The sequence below is a fragment of the Pocillopora damicornis genome, chromosome 4 (assembly GCF_964200805.1).
Source record: "Pocillopora damicornis chromosome 4, jaPocDami1.2, whole genome shotgun sequence".
Classification (NCBI taxonomy): Eukaryota; Metazoa; Cnidaria; class Anthozoa; order Scleractinia; family Pocilloporidae; genus Pocillopora; species Pocillopora damicornis.
The window spans coordinates 16,921,469-16,939,095 of NC_142673.1; the positions used below are offsets into that span (position 1 = coordinate 16,921,469).

General features: G+C 37.1%; 3 protein-coding genes across 4 annotated transcripts; 1 reads left to right on the plus strand and 2 right to left on the minus strand.

Moving 5' to 3' along the window:
• Nucleotides 1-605: 605 nt before the first annotated feature.
• On the minus strand, nt 606-17,592 carry LOC113672126 (peptidyl-prolyl cis-trans isomerase-like 1). The gene is made up of 8 exons (XM_027188405.2): nt 17,527-17,592; nt 17,170-17,235; nt 14,255-14,302; nt 5,328-5,389; nt 4,632-4,703; nt 3,553-3,614; nt 2,891-2,975; nt 606-2,079 (listed from the first exon to the last, which is right to left on the minus strand). Exons 1-8 carry the CDS (start codon nt 17,566-17,568, stop codon nt 2,025-2,027), a joined length of 492 nt encoding a protein of 163 aa, XP_027044206.2. The 5' UTR covers nt 17,569-17,592; the 3' UTR covers nt 606-2,024.
• On the minus strand, nt 9,420-11,470 carry LOC149047029 (uncharacterized). The gene has a single exon (XM_089205191.1). It carries the CDS (start codon nt 11,286-11,288, stop codon nt 9,900-9,902), a length of 1,389 nt encoding a protein of 462 aa, XP_089061317.1. The 5' UTR covers nt 11,289-11,470; the 3' UTR covers nt 9,420-9,899.
• On the plus strand, nt 12,061-17,232 carry LOC113672127 (uncharacterized). Of its 2 annotated transcripts, XM_089205193.1 has the most exons (4): nt 12,061-12,764; nt 13,344-13,677; nt 14,370-14,429; nt 16,454-17,232. In XM_089205193.1, the coding sequence occupies exons 1-3, from the start codon at nt 12,204-12,206 to the stop codon at nt 14,402-14,404; spliced, it is 930 nt and encodes a 309-aa protein (XP_089061319.1). In that variant the 5' UTR covers nt 12,061-12,203; the 3' UTR covers nt 14,405-14,429; nt 16,454-17,232. The 2 variants fall into 2 exon arrangements, with proteins under 2 accessions (XP_089061319.1, XP_089061318.1); XM_089205192.1 differs by lacking the exon at nt 16,454-17,232 and having other exon boundaries at nt 14,370-14,480.
• Nucleotides 17,593-17,627: the final 35 nt, after the last annotated feature.

A 17,627-nucleotide genomic window follows, 5' to 3' on the forward strand; every position in this document is an offset into this window, starting at 1 on the left:
AAATATCAGCAAATGTAAATCTGGTCACAATCTCCTTGATTTTCTCTTCTCTAAGAGTTAGATATCAAGCATTTAAATTGAATAAAAGTAAGAGATCAGCTCTGATAATTAACTTGGTTTGGGAACTGGGAAAGTCACTTATTTTTTCATGTTAAGCATAAACCTGGGTTTAAAAAAGTCATAATTGTAACATTTCAGACAATCTTTTATTACTGGGGTCACTAATGTTAGGTTTTGCTGTGTTTTAACTGAGTAATGTAGGCATAATAATTTTTCCAAAACTTATGACAAAAGGTTTAGGAAAGTACCTAAGAGAGAGAGAGAGGGGACTTATTTAAAAGAAGGGATACTGCAAGGATTGAAGACTCAATGAGAGCCTCAGAAGGTAGGTCATTATTTTCTTATGGGTTGTCATCCACTTTTGGTGAACACCAGACCAGATATCAAATGCACCTGTAAGGTTTAAAAATGGACAGCAATTTAAAACAAAACTTACTACAGGCTTATAAGTACATGTGTATGTAGTTAAAAAATTTTTTATTCATTGAGGGGATGACAGGACTGTATAAACTGAAACCATTTCCTCAGCATTATCAGCCAGAGCATTTCATCTTCCTCTCTCTTCTTTATTTTACAAGCAATAATTTAAGCTAAATCAAGAGGGCCTGATTTGAACACCAATGGTATTTATTCAAGATGTCATTCTGATCCGTCACAGATAGTCCTCAGCTTTTAACCAGATTTTCACAGCAGTTTGTTACTGGCAAGTATGGTGCCCCAGAATATTACATAAATTGGGCACAAGCCAGGTCTTGAGTCCACACCTCTTTTACCTGGACTTTTCCAACCTGCCTAACACAACTTATCACTCGGAAATATTAATCAAAATCCAGTTACAGGTTTTGGCATAGGAAAATAGAGCACATTCTATACTTTCAGTCAATGGTGAGACAGCAAATTACACCAGTCCGTCATCAGGGAAAATAGCATTCCCAAAACCCAACTATTTTTCACTTAAGGCTTATAGAGAAGACTTCTCACATTGTATTTCAAAGTTCAAATACAATTAAGGTTTTGGCTTCAAATTTTACGAGTCAATTAATGTCTACTTTTCTATGAGGATTTTTATTGAACTAGTATCGGGCTCCTGGTTATTGGTGGCTATTTAAAAATAGGACAAGCAAAGAACAATGGGTACTTCACCTGTCCAGAGGCTGAAACAGGTTCGAACTGTCAACACAATAATCAACATTTTTGTAACCCTGTCACACAAGAGCATCATGGAACAAAAGAAGTTCCTAATCATTATTAACCCTGTAACTCCCATGAATGACCAAGACAGAATTTCTCTTTACAGTATCAAACAGACAAGTGATGAGAATAAATTAAGGGAGTATTAGTTGATCCAATACCAAATTCTCCAAACTGATGTTACAAGAACTACCCAGCAGACAGTAAGAAGAATTACTAATGAGATCCTAGGAGTTAAAGGGTGAAGTAATCTGATATTTGAATGGAGAAACATTTTTCACTCCATCAGAAAATTACATTAATTTGCTAAGATTTAGTAAGCTAAGTACAGTTAGGATTCGATCAAAAGCTTACTGCAGGTATTGAAAAGTGAAAGAAAACATGACACCAAACCTCTCAGATATAGTATATCATCATTATAATTTGGAAATACATGGAAATTAACTTAAAAAAACAAAAAAACAAACATCTTACGAGACAGAATTTATCTATTACAAAGTATGTGTTTTGGAAAACTAATAAAAAATGAACTGTTTAAAGTTGATCCCTACTTTTACAAAATAAGGTACACTATTGACAACTTTTAATGTTCTAAAATGGATGTTCAGCTCGTGTTACAAATAACAACATCTACATATCAATATATGACAGTTTGACATGATGTTATTTATAGATCTCCTTACATCGACATAGAAACAGTCTGACAGGTATGTAGTTCTTATTTTGCATACTGATGGATGGTTCAATGGACTTGATAAAATAGCTGTTATGTCTCATGTGGATTTTGGTGCTGCTTTCCCATTTAAAATGTAAATATCATGAAGTGGCCTGAAAGAAGGACAAAATAAACATGTTAAATCATGCACACTGCAAAAGATCAAAATACAAAAAAAAAAAATTATAGGAAAAGGGAAAGAAATGGGCATTAATAAAAAATGATAAAGAACATTTAACCTTTTAACTCCCATGAGTGACCCAAGACAGAATTTCTCCTTAATATATCATTACAATATCAAGCAGACAAGTGACGAGATTAAAGAAAAATCTTAACTAGGGGATTGTTAGTTGATCCAATACCAAATTCTCTAAACTAACATCACAAGAACTACATAGCTGACAGTAAGGAGAATTACTAATGAGATCTTGGGAGTTAAAGGGTCAACTCTTTTATCCCCCCTCCCCACCATGGTAACCATGGTATATGGCTTGTGATAATGACTCTCAACACTGCCTCACAAGTGTAGCTGAGCACTTCAAAAAGTTGGCTGGATGTCAAATTTTGTTGTGCACAATTATAACAATAAGGTAGGGAATATAATTTATTTGGACACTGGGTGTGAATGCTTTACAGTTCTGGTGTGCCACAGAAACAGCTAATTTTATCTTATGAAAAAATATATCAACTAGAAACATATAGAAGAATGCCAGGCATTGTCAGTAAAATAAAAATTTAATCAAAACTCTTAAAATGTAAGATTCAGTTAAAACGAGAGGAAAGATTCAATGTTTAATGTATTTACCTATCATATGTATGAAGTTAAAAATTGGAGTTGGAGGCCAAAGTTTTCATTTCTAATCAGTTTGATCAAAGTTTTATGTATGACTGTGTGAAAAATAAATGCTCTGATTTCACGCATACCTATCACCAGGGTCTGTCTCCACTAGTCCAATCCTCCGCACAACACTGATCCCATGGCTAATACGGCCAAATATTGTATGTTTACCTGCAGAAAATTGCATCATTGTCTATTACATGTACTCTCATAAAAATTGGTAACATGAATAAATAAGGAGCAGTGCTCATCATGAGAAATGCAACTTTGTATCCCTACTTCTTAAAAAAGTCACAGTGAGGCTGAGGAGGAAAGAAGGAGGGTGGGATTATTCGAGGGAGATGCTTGTTTGGGAGGGTGCTAATTAGAGTGCAGGCACTTATAAGAGGAAATACAGTGTGTAAATATGGTGCATATCTCGAAGTGAATATATTCAATTGCACTTTACATAACTAACATCAAATCAAAGTTTAAATGATTAAATAATAAAACTGAAATTAATAAACCTATCCCTAAAAAGACTAAGCATGTGATAGATTAAACTCAAACAAAAATGCAGATCGAACTATTGATCTGATGTCAGATTTGAGCCAAGCATTAATTTTGTAAGAATTCTGAGCTTTATCAGTCAGACATGGAAGAGAAAATAAATTGCTTAGTTGAGAAAGAATATGCTGTATGCTACATTTATTTAGTTCATTCCATCGGTGGTTATCTTGTGTATGAAAAAAGAAAGAAAGTTCCTTACCATCTAGCCACTGTGTTGGAGCTAAGGTAATGAAAAACTGGCTTCCATTTGTGTTTGGACCACTACATACATCAATATAACAGAAGACTCAGTGAATGAAACACCATTTTCATAGTCTGATAAGGTAAGGTAATGAATCCAATCTTTACTGACACCTTAGCCAATGTGTTGACTGACACTTCGGCCAAAACACCAGTGACACACTAACAAAATCAAATGGGAAGGAATGAAATGCCAAAAACACCAAGGACACATCAGCTGAACACACCACCAACAGCCAACTGAGGCCAAGCAGGAAGAATTGAAATACCATAAACACCAGTTTATCACCAAGTCTAGAGGCTCAAATTTTGGAAAAAACAGTTTTTTAGAAAAAATGAAGTTCAATCATTAAAAAGACTGATTTAAAGTTTCGCTGTCATGTTTCGAAAAGCTATTGATCAATCATTTGACTCTATATTCAACAAAATAAAACTGTATACCTCCTTCAACATGTGATTCATTTTTTTTTTGATACTTTAGGTGAGTACATTCTCATTCAAGGCATTCTTTTGAGAGAGTTATTGATTGCTAACAAGCAATAAACAACATGCAACAAAAGCATAGTAGTAACAAAAGTATACTATACTAATGAGTGAGAAGTTTATGGAAAAAGAGACCCACTGTAACTTGATCCTCTTTCAAAAGCTTAGCTAAATGTAATAAGAGTCACTGACACAACTGACGCTTCTCATTGGGAAACTAGGTGGCAAAGCATTCAAGGGCAGTCAGCCAATCCTACCGACCCATTTAATAATGTATCAGCCAACATGTTGTTTAGATGGGATTCATTACCTTTCCTGTCTGATGTGTTCTTGATAGCTGATTATTCTTTTGCTTGAAAAGTGTTTGCTTTTAACCTTCAAATCATGATTATCCTTAAGGGTAAATACTACTATAAGTATTTGGCAAGGTGATCAAAAGTAATAAAAGGTAACCTCTCTCTTTCTACCCTATTGTTTCTTGTACAAATGAAACCAATGAAATTTTAGTGACTAGATATCACATTTGCTAATATTAACTCAATGGAGCATGTTTACCTGTTTGCCATTGAAAGGATTCCTGCTCCTGTGTGTTTTAAATCTCTTGTAATTTCATCTTCAAATGCAGGCCTGTGTACAATATGTGTTAAACAAATCAATACACTTGAAAATGTAGCAGGTGATATCAAGAAGTGTTGAAAAGTAGGCTGTAAAAATGAGAAGAAAAGGGTCTCCATTGTAATGGTGATTTGGGCTCCTGAAAGTAAATTGTAGTTGTCCTCTGAAAACCAGTTCTTGGCAGTATGAATGAAAAGTGAAGCTTCACTTTCCACAAGAATATAAATTAAATTTGTACAGCTGGTATATTGTCAAAACAATCAGCAATTTCTTATTTAAATCTTTACATTGTACACTGTAGCCTTTCTTTAGTTGGCTCATAGCATTCCAAAAAATGCTTGGCATGCATAGCAAATAGAAGGAAAGTTTTTAAAGCTGACAGGTCCATCTATAGCTATAAATAGAACAGTAAATCTGGCCAGTCCTGACAAATGGAACTTGGTGTTCCAAGAAGCATTCTAGCTTGTAGTCCTCTGACTTTTATAAATTTCAAACAAGATTGTCAAAAACAATATTATTGTCAATATTATTTAAAGAACTCTTCAAAAGAGTTATGGTACCTTATCAGACCACAACTATTGAAAACAAATATAATGCATGGTAGATTTAAAAAGCTTATAAAGTGACCAGACTCACCCATACACAGAAGCTCCTCCACGACCAGTTCCTGTGGGGTCTCCTGTTTGAATCATGAAATCCTGTCAAATAGAATTTAGTGGTGACCCTCAAACAAATTTACAAAGAATGTTATTAGATAGTTACTTGGGGTAATTGTTTACCAGGACTGGTATCAAAATGTAGTACGCAGCAATCAATAGCTACAATACTTGTCAATACGAGTCTCCTCATAAAAGACATCAAGTTAACCTATTTACTTGATTAGTTGTCACAAAACAGTAGAAAGAACTACCTTATAGGCACTTTTAATCAACAGCTTCTGCTGTCTTAAACCTGCATTTGGATTGGTTGTCTACATGGCTCTTGTAATGCAGCAGGAGGCCAGTATTGGTGGGTTTAATGTATACTTTAGTCTCAACTTGTGTGTGATTATTAAGCAGCTGGGTGCCCGAAATAGGAAGCATGTCATTACTCTCCATCTCTATGGTAAATTTAAGAAAGGAATGGCACTGGTTTAAAATCTCAAGGGAATTGACTGCTGATGTTTTGTCTGGCATGATAGTCAGTGAGTCATCCACGTATCTCTTGTATGCTACACATGAAACAATGACATCACGTAATGGTCTCGGACTTTGGAAATATTAGTTATCAATCGCCAAGAAATAACTCAATGAAGCCTTTTCAACTTTATTTACGTGTGTTAAGTCTGCATCTAGCTCTCTTCTTGGCTTGGTAATACAAAAAAAATCGCTAGAACAGCTACCTTGATGCAGCAGGTTTTGCATCGCTAATCTCACCCTTACAAAGAGCAACACCAAGGTATAAACAATTTCAATCTCCGCTGACGAGAAACGTATCTCTGGAGTTATGTTCTGCGCGAGAGACAGCATACTTGAAAACAAAAAAAATAGCACGCACAAATGAAAATATTAACTATTGTAACACAATCTCATCTGGCTTTTCCAAACCTTAAGAACATACTGATGGGGAAATGACACCTTAAACCTAACATTTACTACAACATCGCAAACGAAAGTCATTAAAAGATATCCTTATAACAGCTAAGCTTTCAGGTCAGAAGATTAAAAGTGCAAGCGAATGGCAGAAGTCGCAGAAGCCTATCAACAGCTTAAAACAATCGACTGCCTTCTGCTTTCCGGCTTACCCGGCGTGTCGCCATGTGCATTGTGGAGTTATTCACTGGTCAAGTGACTCCTTTTATCGCTGTAATTCAACTGTCCTTCATTCAATGATCAAGATAGTAGATTTACTATACAACACTCGCCGTCAGTAAATTTCTTTTCACTAAGGAAAGTAGATTTACAACACAAATGAGTATACAAAGGTGACGCTGTGTAAAGCAACAACAGGCCTTTTCTCGGCAATAATCGGTCTCTAACACTAGCACTTAATGCGAGAGCGTTTGAGAGCGTTCGGTCAGAGCTGTTGATGAAGGATCAAAGCGGCCATCCAAATCTTTGAAAGGCTCCAAACTAAGAAATACATCAAATTAGACCTTCTCGAAAAACCGGTGTCAAATTACATACTAGAAAACAGTGATTGCGTTTGTCCTTGAGAATACGAGACAAATACGTACAAAAAATACTTTTGCACATTCAGAACAGATCAAATTACATTTCCCTATAGTGAAAGAAAAAAGGAATGGCCTAACTTTTCTGGAATGTTCAGTCAAAAGCTTCCGATTTCTGCTGCTTTCTCTGCCATGTTTAAAATTAAGGTACCATAATACAATGCACACCGCTTGCGCTCTGACGAAGGGCTAATGCTCGAAATGTCAGCTTTAAAACTCTGTACGGTGGCAAATTTACGATATCAACTCATTTTATAACATTACAACCCTGATATACTCTCCCACCGACGCAGCACCACAGTTTCTTTGGAAACTTACCCCCCTTTATTACTTTGGTTTCGGTTATGTGACACTCAATCGCAAAATGCTCTTTGCATCCAGGGGCTCCTTGTGGTGCGAATAGAAAACATTCGTCAATTTTCCAGTACGAATTGAGAACTTTTATTTGTCTTAAGTGTGAAAACATTGTTTTCAAATATAACTGGTGTAATGTGGTCGGGCTAAAGAAAAGATGCCGGACCTTTTGGAGGCTGTTTCTCAAATAAACCTTCTTAATAAGAATCCTAGCGCGAGCTCGTGATAAAAAATTACTTAAAAGAAGTTGAGGACTTCTAGGAACAAAATCACGGTTAAATGACATATCCAGAGTAGTTATTGTCTGCACTTTCTGCAATTCACTCGGATAGCATAAAATCAAACTCCAGACCCTTGCCCCTGTCTAGACTACCGCTAGCTCTTGTATCGACCCAGTGGAAGATCACCTTTATTTCCTGATTTCTAAGGAAAAATAAGCGGTCCATTGTCAGGACAAATTCCTAGCACGCACTGTTAACAGCTTTCAAGGCTAAAATGAAGTTCTTTTATGAGGAAAGCCTGCGGTAAAAACTCTCCGGTTGAATTAATGAAAACGTCCATGTAATTTCAGTGGACATCACGCTTTTTTAAAAGCGTAAGTGCCCACTGAAAATATTCAATTACTCAAGGAACCGCTTTGCTTTGAAAACGCCAAATGCGTAAACTAAGGCACTGTGTCGTGTCAAGTGAAATGGCTATCCTTGGAGGAACAAAACACTATATAGACTGGATCTTTGGCGGTTTACTGAGGTCAGTGTCTAAAATTTGGATGGAGCTCGGCCAGGATAAGTACCATATTCTGCTATACTCTTAAAATATTTTAGTACAATCGGTTGTTTGTAGCCGATGAACTTTCTTGCATCAATTCTTATTTTCTGTTTACTGCTGCGCCGTAATGTTCAGCATCAATTCTACTCAAGGCTGTGCTCTAGGAAAATTTTCAGGGCGCCCTTCGGGCACCTAACCATGACAAGTAGGTCGTCCAGCCTTCCATGTTGGTCGCCCGAATCGATTAATTAATTAATTAATAATTAATCGATTAATTAATAATCAATTGATTAATTAATAATTAATCGATTGATTAATAATTAATTAATTAATAATTAATTAATAATTAATTGATTGATTAATAATTAATTGATTGATTAATAATTAATTGATTAATAATTAATTGATTGATTAATAATTAATTGATTGATTAATTAATAATCCATTTTATAGTTGAATCAGTTAATAATTAACAATAAAAAAATCCTTATTCAAAGATTTTGATTCATGGATGGACTTCAAAGTTTATCTAGCTCTCATTAGAGAAAGTTACAGTGAATCGGGAAGCCTTCGTCATTGCAACTTACTATTTGCAATGTGCGACTTCCGGCCGAGGAAACCATTGCTAAATGACAAACTTTACTAATCCGTGACGTTTTGAAAGAGTAGCGTTGTATACTTCTTACAGTTCCAGGGAATCCGCAGAATTGCCAAACAGTTTCATCTTTAATCTCTCTCGTTCAATATTCACTTCACCGGGCACGGGCGGCGGAGCGAGTTACTATATTTAGCAGTCACGTACTCTATTTTGGCGAACTTGTGATATCATGAAATCCTGTTATAAATTAACTACATACATGTTAAAACCGCTGAGAAAATTTCTTTGAAGATCACTAAAATAGGTTTCGAAACAAAAGGGTTCTTATATTAAAGTTTCATTTTCGTCAAATTTTGATCGAATGATCACAATTGAGAGCAAGTCGCCAAATATGGTGCTGATAAACATCTTGCATGCCACGGACGAAGCTAATTAAATAAACACAAATTTGCATCAAGGACGGTTTCGTTTTATTAATCACGCGCTCCACTGTTGAAACTGCTTTTCGGGCTAGCGGGAGCCGGGGAGCACGATGGAGTTTCTTTTTGTTTCGTTCCGTTCCGCTCCGTTTCTATATGTTTGCTGGTTTCGTTTCGAGTTTTCACACAAGCCGAAATCTATGCGCCCGGACGGGCGACCGCTTTTCTTTTTCAGTCGCCCGAGACCAAATGTTAGTCGCCTGAGGCGACCGGGCGCCGCTAGAGCACAGCCTTGCTACTACAATGAAACACAATGAACGTACATCTGAAAGTAACAACGCTTTCTTGCTCGTATGTGGGAGACCATGGACTAAAATAGATTCTTTGTTCGAAGGACTTTAATTCCATTAAATTTAGTGCTAAGATCTTCATAAACGCATGTAAATGGAAAAGCTTCATACTTGTTGTATAAGGTTAAACTGGAGTCACTTAGAGTGGATTCCAGGAAAAGCTAATATTAAAGAAGGGCCATTCAATCCTGTAACACGTACACCAATGAAAGGAACTACTGAGTAAACTGACCACGACAACTTTGAGCATGAACTCTACTAAAACTACAGTAGGCAATGATGTAAAGTTCCGAAGTTCCGAATACAAAGACAAAACATTTGCCTTGTCAGTTCAACTTCATTAACACATACAAGCTTTGTTAATTTTATAGTTTTTGTATAGTAGGCACGCTTCGGTGAGAAAGTGCACGAAACATTTCTAACCCACAAGTCTGATCAAGCATCGCTACGCTCGCTAATAAGCTCATCAAATAACTGCTACAATAAGTAAAGACGCTTGTTAGGTCACCTCTATTCAGAGTCCTCAAGCGATTTCCTCTCTTCCAGCGCCTTCTTTTCCTTCTCTGCCAACTTCTCCTGCGCTGCCTTCAAATCGGCAGCAAACGTGTCGGCTAGCTCACGCACATTCTTTTTCGCCTCTTCGATGGTAGGGTTTTCTGTCAGGTAGGAGTAAAGATCTTGTCTGGTTTCCTTGATCTGTAGCATGTACACTTCGCACACGTCATCAAGAGCAACCCACTTAGAATAGAACTGCACGGCTGATACTTTGAATCCCTTTGAAGTCCAAACTTGCTGTCGTTTTTCTTCAGGGAGCTTCATGGCTGTTTCTACCTTCCGACGCACGTCTTCTTTCGCTAAAGCCTCGCAGTGGCTCTGCATCTGACGCCAGAACATGGCTGCACTCATCATAGTGGTTGAGAGAGATTTAAGAGCACCAATGGAACCGTGCAAGGCTTCGATGGCGGAATCTGCTAGAGCGTCATCATTCTGGCAACTCTTTATCTTCTCTGTGAATTCTATGCACTGAAGTAGGGCTTCTCGACGCTTGTCTCGTTGCTTCTGCAGTTCATCCAAGTGTTTCATCTTTTCTTCGTTTGCCATCTTCATAGCTTCTTTGTATCCTGATTGGTCACCCAACTTCTCCAGTTTTTCCACCGCCTTTTCAAAATTTCCTTGTATTCCTTCCTTAGCAGCACCAACCATACTTGTCAAACCATCTGTCAATGCTGCGAACAAACTTCCCTGCTTATCCATCGCTTTGTCTTCTCTTTTTTGAGCCTCGGTGTAAAGAACATTCGCCCTTTCTTCAGCTTCGAGCGCACTCTTCTGTAGCTCCTGCGCTTTCTGTTTGTCCATCTCAAATTTTTCTCTATCTTTCAGAAGATCTCTCTTCTTTTCCTCCTGAGTGCCCTTTACTCTCTGGGTATCTTTCAAGGCATCAATTACATCATTTGTTGCCTTTTCAAAGTCATCGCGCAGCTTCTCTGCCGCCGTAGCCATCTCTTTCGCCACGTCATTCAATACAGAGAGAGTTTCCAGCGCCATCTCTTCCAATCCATCCAGCAAGTACTGATAGGTGCCTTGGAGCTCCTGAAGTACATCTTGCGAAGCACGCTTAAAGTTGTGCACAGTGACGGCAGACTGGTCAGCCAGGTTTGTGATCTTATAGCCAACTTTCTGTACTTTAATCTGTATCTCAGTGTTACCTGCTACACCATTGTACGCCACACGGATAAAGTTTCCAAGTTTCCCTAGGTCATCCACGAGGCTAGCAAGATCGAGGGTACCAAGGAAATTTTCTTTAGCCTTCCTCACCAGCACACTTTTTGGATTTGGAAGGGTAACAATATCGAAGATTTCTCCGTTAATTTCCACTTCTATCTCGGGAGCAAGAGCCATTTCTTTACCTACGTTGAGTATGCAGCTAATCAGAAAGCAAAATTGATACCGCACGATGAGATGCGTTGCAATTTTATAGGTGTATGATGCTAACAATTAAGACTTCCTATTTTTCTTAGAAACTTATGAATCGTTGTGGCAACGTGTCTTGTTTGGATTGGTCAATGGACTCTTAGATGACTAAATTTAGTTACTAAATTTAGTAACTTTGCCACGTCGTCTCCACATTTATCTGTTTTGGCACTCTGCCCATAAGATTTTCTACGCGATCCAAACGTAGCTAACCGTTAACTCCTTGAGAAAGAAATCTCCGGTCTTTTAACTTTGTATTTTCATTTGCCGATGAAAGCAGTGACAAGAATAAAAGTAGAATAAGCTTCTCTTTCCGGGAATAAACAACCCACCGTAAACACCTCAGGGTACAAATCACCCATTCGTTATCTCCGGGGAGAAGTTTTATTTTTCTTAGAAAGACATGAATTGTTCTGTCTTGCTAACCCATTCCAGTGATCAATATCTTAGTGGTTACAAACATAAACATTGTTATTTTCAAGACGAGCCAATTTAGGCCAAACCTTCATTCGTCGAAACACAATAAATCCTTTTCGTGTTGGCATCTTTTTGATATTAAAAGATAAGATATGATTGCCATCCTTTCTCAGGTTCTACATGTTTTGCCTTAAATGGTCATGTTGTTGTAACTACTCCGTGTCAAACGATTTCCTTTATTACCAAATTTGGGAAATACGACAACCTACAGCGTTGATTGAAATTCTTGGAAACAAATGAATAGCTTTCTTTTGCTAGTGAAATACTTTTAATAATGTCTGAACGCAAAGATCACTGTTAATTCTTTCTCACAATATCAGCTTATTCAACGCCACGTATATACATCTTTTAAACAGCTTACTCTTCATGGCACTCGTTTTAGTCAGCGAAAAGTGTTTTAACACCATAGAATTAGTACTGAAAGCAGTGAAAACGGGCGATATTCGCAGCTCCGAGGTTATGTTGAAATCACTTGGAAAAGATGGCTTGTTAGTGCAACAACAGGCATCTGTGTATTGTGATCGGCTAAAAGAAGCTGAAGATGAACACAAGAGACAAGTGGAGGCCATTACTCGACAGATAAACGAATTATATCAGGAACAGAAACAACACGAAAAAAGGAAAAAAGAATTAGAAGCAAAGAAATCTTCACTAACGAACATGAAGAATCATTACATCCAAAGTAAGCGAGAGGCTAAAGTAAAGTATCAAGAAGCAGAGAGGGAAAAGAGGGAAGCTGAAAAAAAGGACGAAGAATTTAGGACGTATTGGTGGGTGCCTATTTATGGTCAGTACCTTGCAGTGCGCGAAATAATTGAAGAAAATAATGGGAAGGCAAGAGCTGCCTCGAGAGAAATGGCCCGTCATGAAAGGGATGCGGAGGAAGCCGAAAGGGAGATTGAACGGGCCAATTCTGGAATTCGTCAGGTAAGTTGCAAATTAACGATGGCAAGTATGTTCTCTTAATAAAATGCAGAGACAGTAAAGTATGTTTGTCTTCATTCGATGTTTCCCTTATTGCACATCTTTAGCAGTTTTGAAGGTTTTACGATCGTACATGAAGCTTGCAGATAAATTTCCTGAACGCCCCTTGAATACAGAGAATGTACAGCTTTTAATGCTTGTGCCCACAATCTGTTTACGAAAAATAAAAAAAACAGTAGCAAAATGAAGCAGCTATATACCACACGCTTGAGAAAAGTGGTAAGCGATTGGTGAACGAAAAATCGTGAGTTTCAGGGGTAAAAACATATCATAGAAGACGTAGTAAACTGATCTGGAAAAAATGACGAAATAAATACGAACAGATAACGAATTTTCAACGTAATGATCGGCGTTAAAGGGCGCTACACATCGCAATAAAACGGTTCACCTGGGGTTCACTTGAGGTTAAGGAAGGCGCACAGGTAGTACTACAAAGTGCAACCTACATTTGATACGTACTGGAAGGAGGTGTGTTGATTTTGATGCGTGTTTATGCTACATGAAAGAAATCTCTTTCATTAGGCTGAGGAAGACATGCGGAGGATTTCTAAGGAAGTGGAACAGCTGGAAAGACAACGAAAAGAACGCCACAATGAACTGGGTGACGTTAAAAGTATGGTGGTATTCATCCTCCGAGCTGTTACTTTCTGGAAGGAGGTAGTCGAACTTACCAGGGCCGCAAGGGTGAAGACTGAAAACATTCAAAAGATCGTGGAACTGGTTCAGAAGAAAGATTCAGTTCGCATACTCACAAGCAGAGGTACCCGAATTAAGATGACGTCGTTTAAAGAATGCTGGATGGAATTGGTACAGACCATCAACTCCGATGTAGAACAAGCTGATTTTTTAAAGGAAGGTACCAAATATGCACTCTGTGTACAAACATAATTTTTTTTGTTTGTTTTTAAATTAGACTACTCTGCATTAAAGAATATACGACTTTGACAAAGAAATGCAACAGTCAGGTTCTGTATGTAAAGATTAACAGATATTTCTGACTGGTGCACTTAAGAAGAAGGAAAAAATTTTCATCTAGGTTATGTATTCCTTTACGCCTCATTCACGCCCTAGCTGATTATTTGTGCTTTAGAACAGAAGGAACAGACAAGGCTTCTTTATTTGCTAATCTCAGTACCCCACAGAGCAGAGTATGTTTAATGGATCAAAGGGAGAGATAAATAACTCTGCAAATTTTTCGCATTGAGTGCTTCCATCTTCAGTCATGACATACAAAGTATATTTCCGTTACACTTCATACTCAGGAAGGGGAGCTTACAACCTGTGGCTTTCTTTCTAGCGATAGTTTGCATCTTTAAAAGATCTGTAATTTCACTGAATACCACCTTATGGTATAATTTCCACTCTTCTCTTTCACAGTCATTCTGATATTGCAAATTATCCTATTAGACAACACATAAAGTACTAAAACATACCTTTATAATTCTGTGAAACTTGCAGTTATTATAATATCCTCTCTGAGCCTGCAATATAAATAACATGGCAGATGCGTCATCATAAATTGTCCACAACTCTTTTTCCATTTTATAGTTAATCAAGGAAGTGTGCAAAGTGAGCATGTGTGAAAGAGCATGGAGTATAATCAGAGAGGTAATTTGCAGACCCTATTGTTAACAGCAAATGACAGTGTGACAGAATAAATATCATCTTATCAGTATCCAGGACATGTGATATAAAGTTGGTAATGAGCCTTGGTCACCATAGAGTCTCTATGGCTCAGTGGTAAAGCATCAGAGTGCAGAATCTAAAGGTCTGAGGTTCAATTCCTCATGGGGACTCAGAATTTTTTCTTTGACCCACACCTGTGAAAAGTCTAAAAAAATCCTCTATCTTATCATTAATCGGGGAAGAGCAGCAGGTATGGGGGTACTTGCCAAGAATTGGGCTTTCACTTCACTATATATATTTATAATAAAGTTCGGATATAACGCACACTGTCATTGGTTGAAAGGGCGTGCTCTATGAGAGTATAGAGCATAGAACTGAGCTAAAACTGTCACACCATCTGCCAAATTATTCTATGTTTGACCTTTTCCGGGACTTCTTTTTAGCTTTTTTCCGATAATTGAAAGTGAAATTTCAGAACAAGTGAGCCGGCAGGTAGCAACAGAAGAACCAAACAAAGGTTTGTAAACATACCAGGCGCCGTAATTTACGTTATTAAAACGTGAGCAGATATGAAAATCCTTAAAGGAAAAACAAAATAGACATTCCGAGTTTCAAAGATTTTCACGCTCAGTTAGATTGCAAGCTTAAGTACGGTAATAAAAATCAAACAAAGCAAACACTCGAATAGTATATAAAGTTCAGAGTTCAAAAACAAAATAGAACAAAACAGAAATGATGAAAAATATAACCAAACTGACATAACTGTTAAAATTCATACTAATCATGACGGTGTCTGAGCAAATGTTCCGGTGAATTCGGCTGTCGGTCATTCAAAAAACACTTGCCTTGAACAGTTTGTTTTCTACCTTGTCATGTGAAAAAACTTGCGTTTTTTATGAGCCATAATTCAGCTGAAGTTCACTGAACATTTCACTTGAGGATTCTGTATTAAAAACTTCAAGCAAAAGCGTTAAATTTGACTTACCAAACTATTTTAGTTTGTAAACTATCTCAGATTGTGAACTTTAATGGTTTTTGAACTTTGATGGTTTTTGAACTTTGATGGTTTGACACTTTTGACAGCTTTTGTCTTGTAGAGCCAATAAGATTATTTGAACTATTTTAACAGGGATTCTGATTGGCCTATTGTAGCATGCTCTATGAGAGTATAGAGCATGCTGACAACACTGTTGTTCACTTTGGAAATAAAGTTTGTTTTGAAAATTGAAAGTAATTCTTGGGAAATTTAACAGATTCTTTATTATAAAACAAATAGAGAAGCCTTGACTGCGCTCTGTTCTGTTATAAAGCACTTAGGAAGCGGCTAGAGCACTCAAGAAGTGGGGAGAAACACGAGACGTAGTCGAGTGTTTCTCACTACACTTCTTTCGTGCTCTAGCTGCTTCCTGCATGCTTTATAACAGAACAGAGCACAGTCAAGGCTTCTCTATTTATTAAATATGTATATGTATATATGTATGTGTATATATATATATATATATATATATATTTTTTTTCATATAGATACAAGTTCTTCCACTGTTAGTGCAAATTACCAATAGACAGGAGTTTTCTCATTCATAGCTACTGTGTCAGTAGTAAAAATGGGTGACTCATGTGTCTTTGTTATTCAGTGCTATAAGTTTCCTTTGTATTACATCATTGTGTGAAACGAAGAACTTTTAGGTTTGAAAAAGCAGCAAGTAAACAATGGAAAATTTACATAATGAAAAAAGCTATCATGTTACACTCATGCATGTTGTGTCGCTTGGTGAATTTATTGAATAACAAGCAGTAGCAGTAGCAGTAGATTTGCTTTATTTGAGTTGTTGATGAATCAGCTGGAAAGGAAAATGTCACTTACTCAAGACATCGAAACATGTGTCTCACTGAGCAAGTAACGAAACAAATACTCACTTATATGCTTCCTAATTTATTCATTGAAATCAATGTTCCATCAGATGTTTATGTCACAGAATGTAAACAATTTGGTGTTTGCATTGCAGGTGATGGTTTCTTCAAAACTGCGAACCTACCTCAATCACCTTCGATAAGGATCAGAAGGAAAATATACTGTTTAAGATTGTGAATGATGTTCTGTTTTATTCATTGCAATCGGTGCCTGCTTCAGTGTTTATGCACCAGAATGTAAACAGTTTCATTTTGCGTCGCTCGGAATGATTTGTTTTGCCTAATTGTACACACTGGCGAGTCTTAAACAAACTTGAACTTCATGTCTCCTGCATTTAATTTTTCCATTCCCTTTTAAGAGCAATTTGGTGATAATCGATTGATGATTTGAGAAATATCGAAACAAAAAGCAAATCCTGTTTCTCTTAAAAATTTGCATACGATTCAGAACAAGATATAGTTGTGACAGGTAATTATACTGTAACACAACACTGTTAAATTAAGTGATTAGAACTTATCAGTTTTTGTATAAATGGCGAGATGAATGAACCAGTTTTCAAGAACAGCATGTTCAGCGATGACAAAAGCTATGAAATAAGCATTCACTCTTGGTTTTGCATTCAGAACGTAACCACTGGTTACAAACGGGGACCTTAGCTGATTCTAGTGAATTACAATCAGAACACTTTTTCAATTGCGTGGGAGCTGGAAAGCACAGATGTGACTTTCGTACATATCAAAGAGCATTAATTTCGCGTTAGTTAACTTGTACTTGACATTAATTTATATTATAAGAGGCACGGGAACTCACCAGTTCGGCAAAATTTTTACATGTTCTTGGTGATTGCTTCCAATAAAGTTCACATTCAATCTCACCCTGAAACAAGAAATCATAAAAGATATTAAAAAAATGAGGGTTCCTCGGAGTTTTTGCATGAATACTGTGAGATTATAGCTTTCGATCCAGAAAAGAGAACTCTTCTTAGTCTGTCACTGACTCGGTGATAAAGACCACGTTCTTTCATTCGGAATTAGCGAATTTGACACAATTCCGTTCTTTTAGGCAGTGTTAAACAGAGTTCATAAGAAGACAACACTTTAAAAGAAGCTGAAAAAGTAGTAAATTCTACATAAATTTTGGGTCTCCTACTCGGGCAAAGGAACTTACCATGGAAGTTTCCAAACAAACGTGAGATGGATTTGCCGCCATTTTGGAAAGACTAAGAGATTGAAAGGAATTTTGGGTAAGTAAAAAATATGGACGTATTT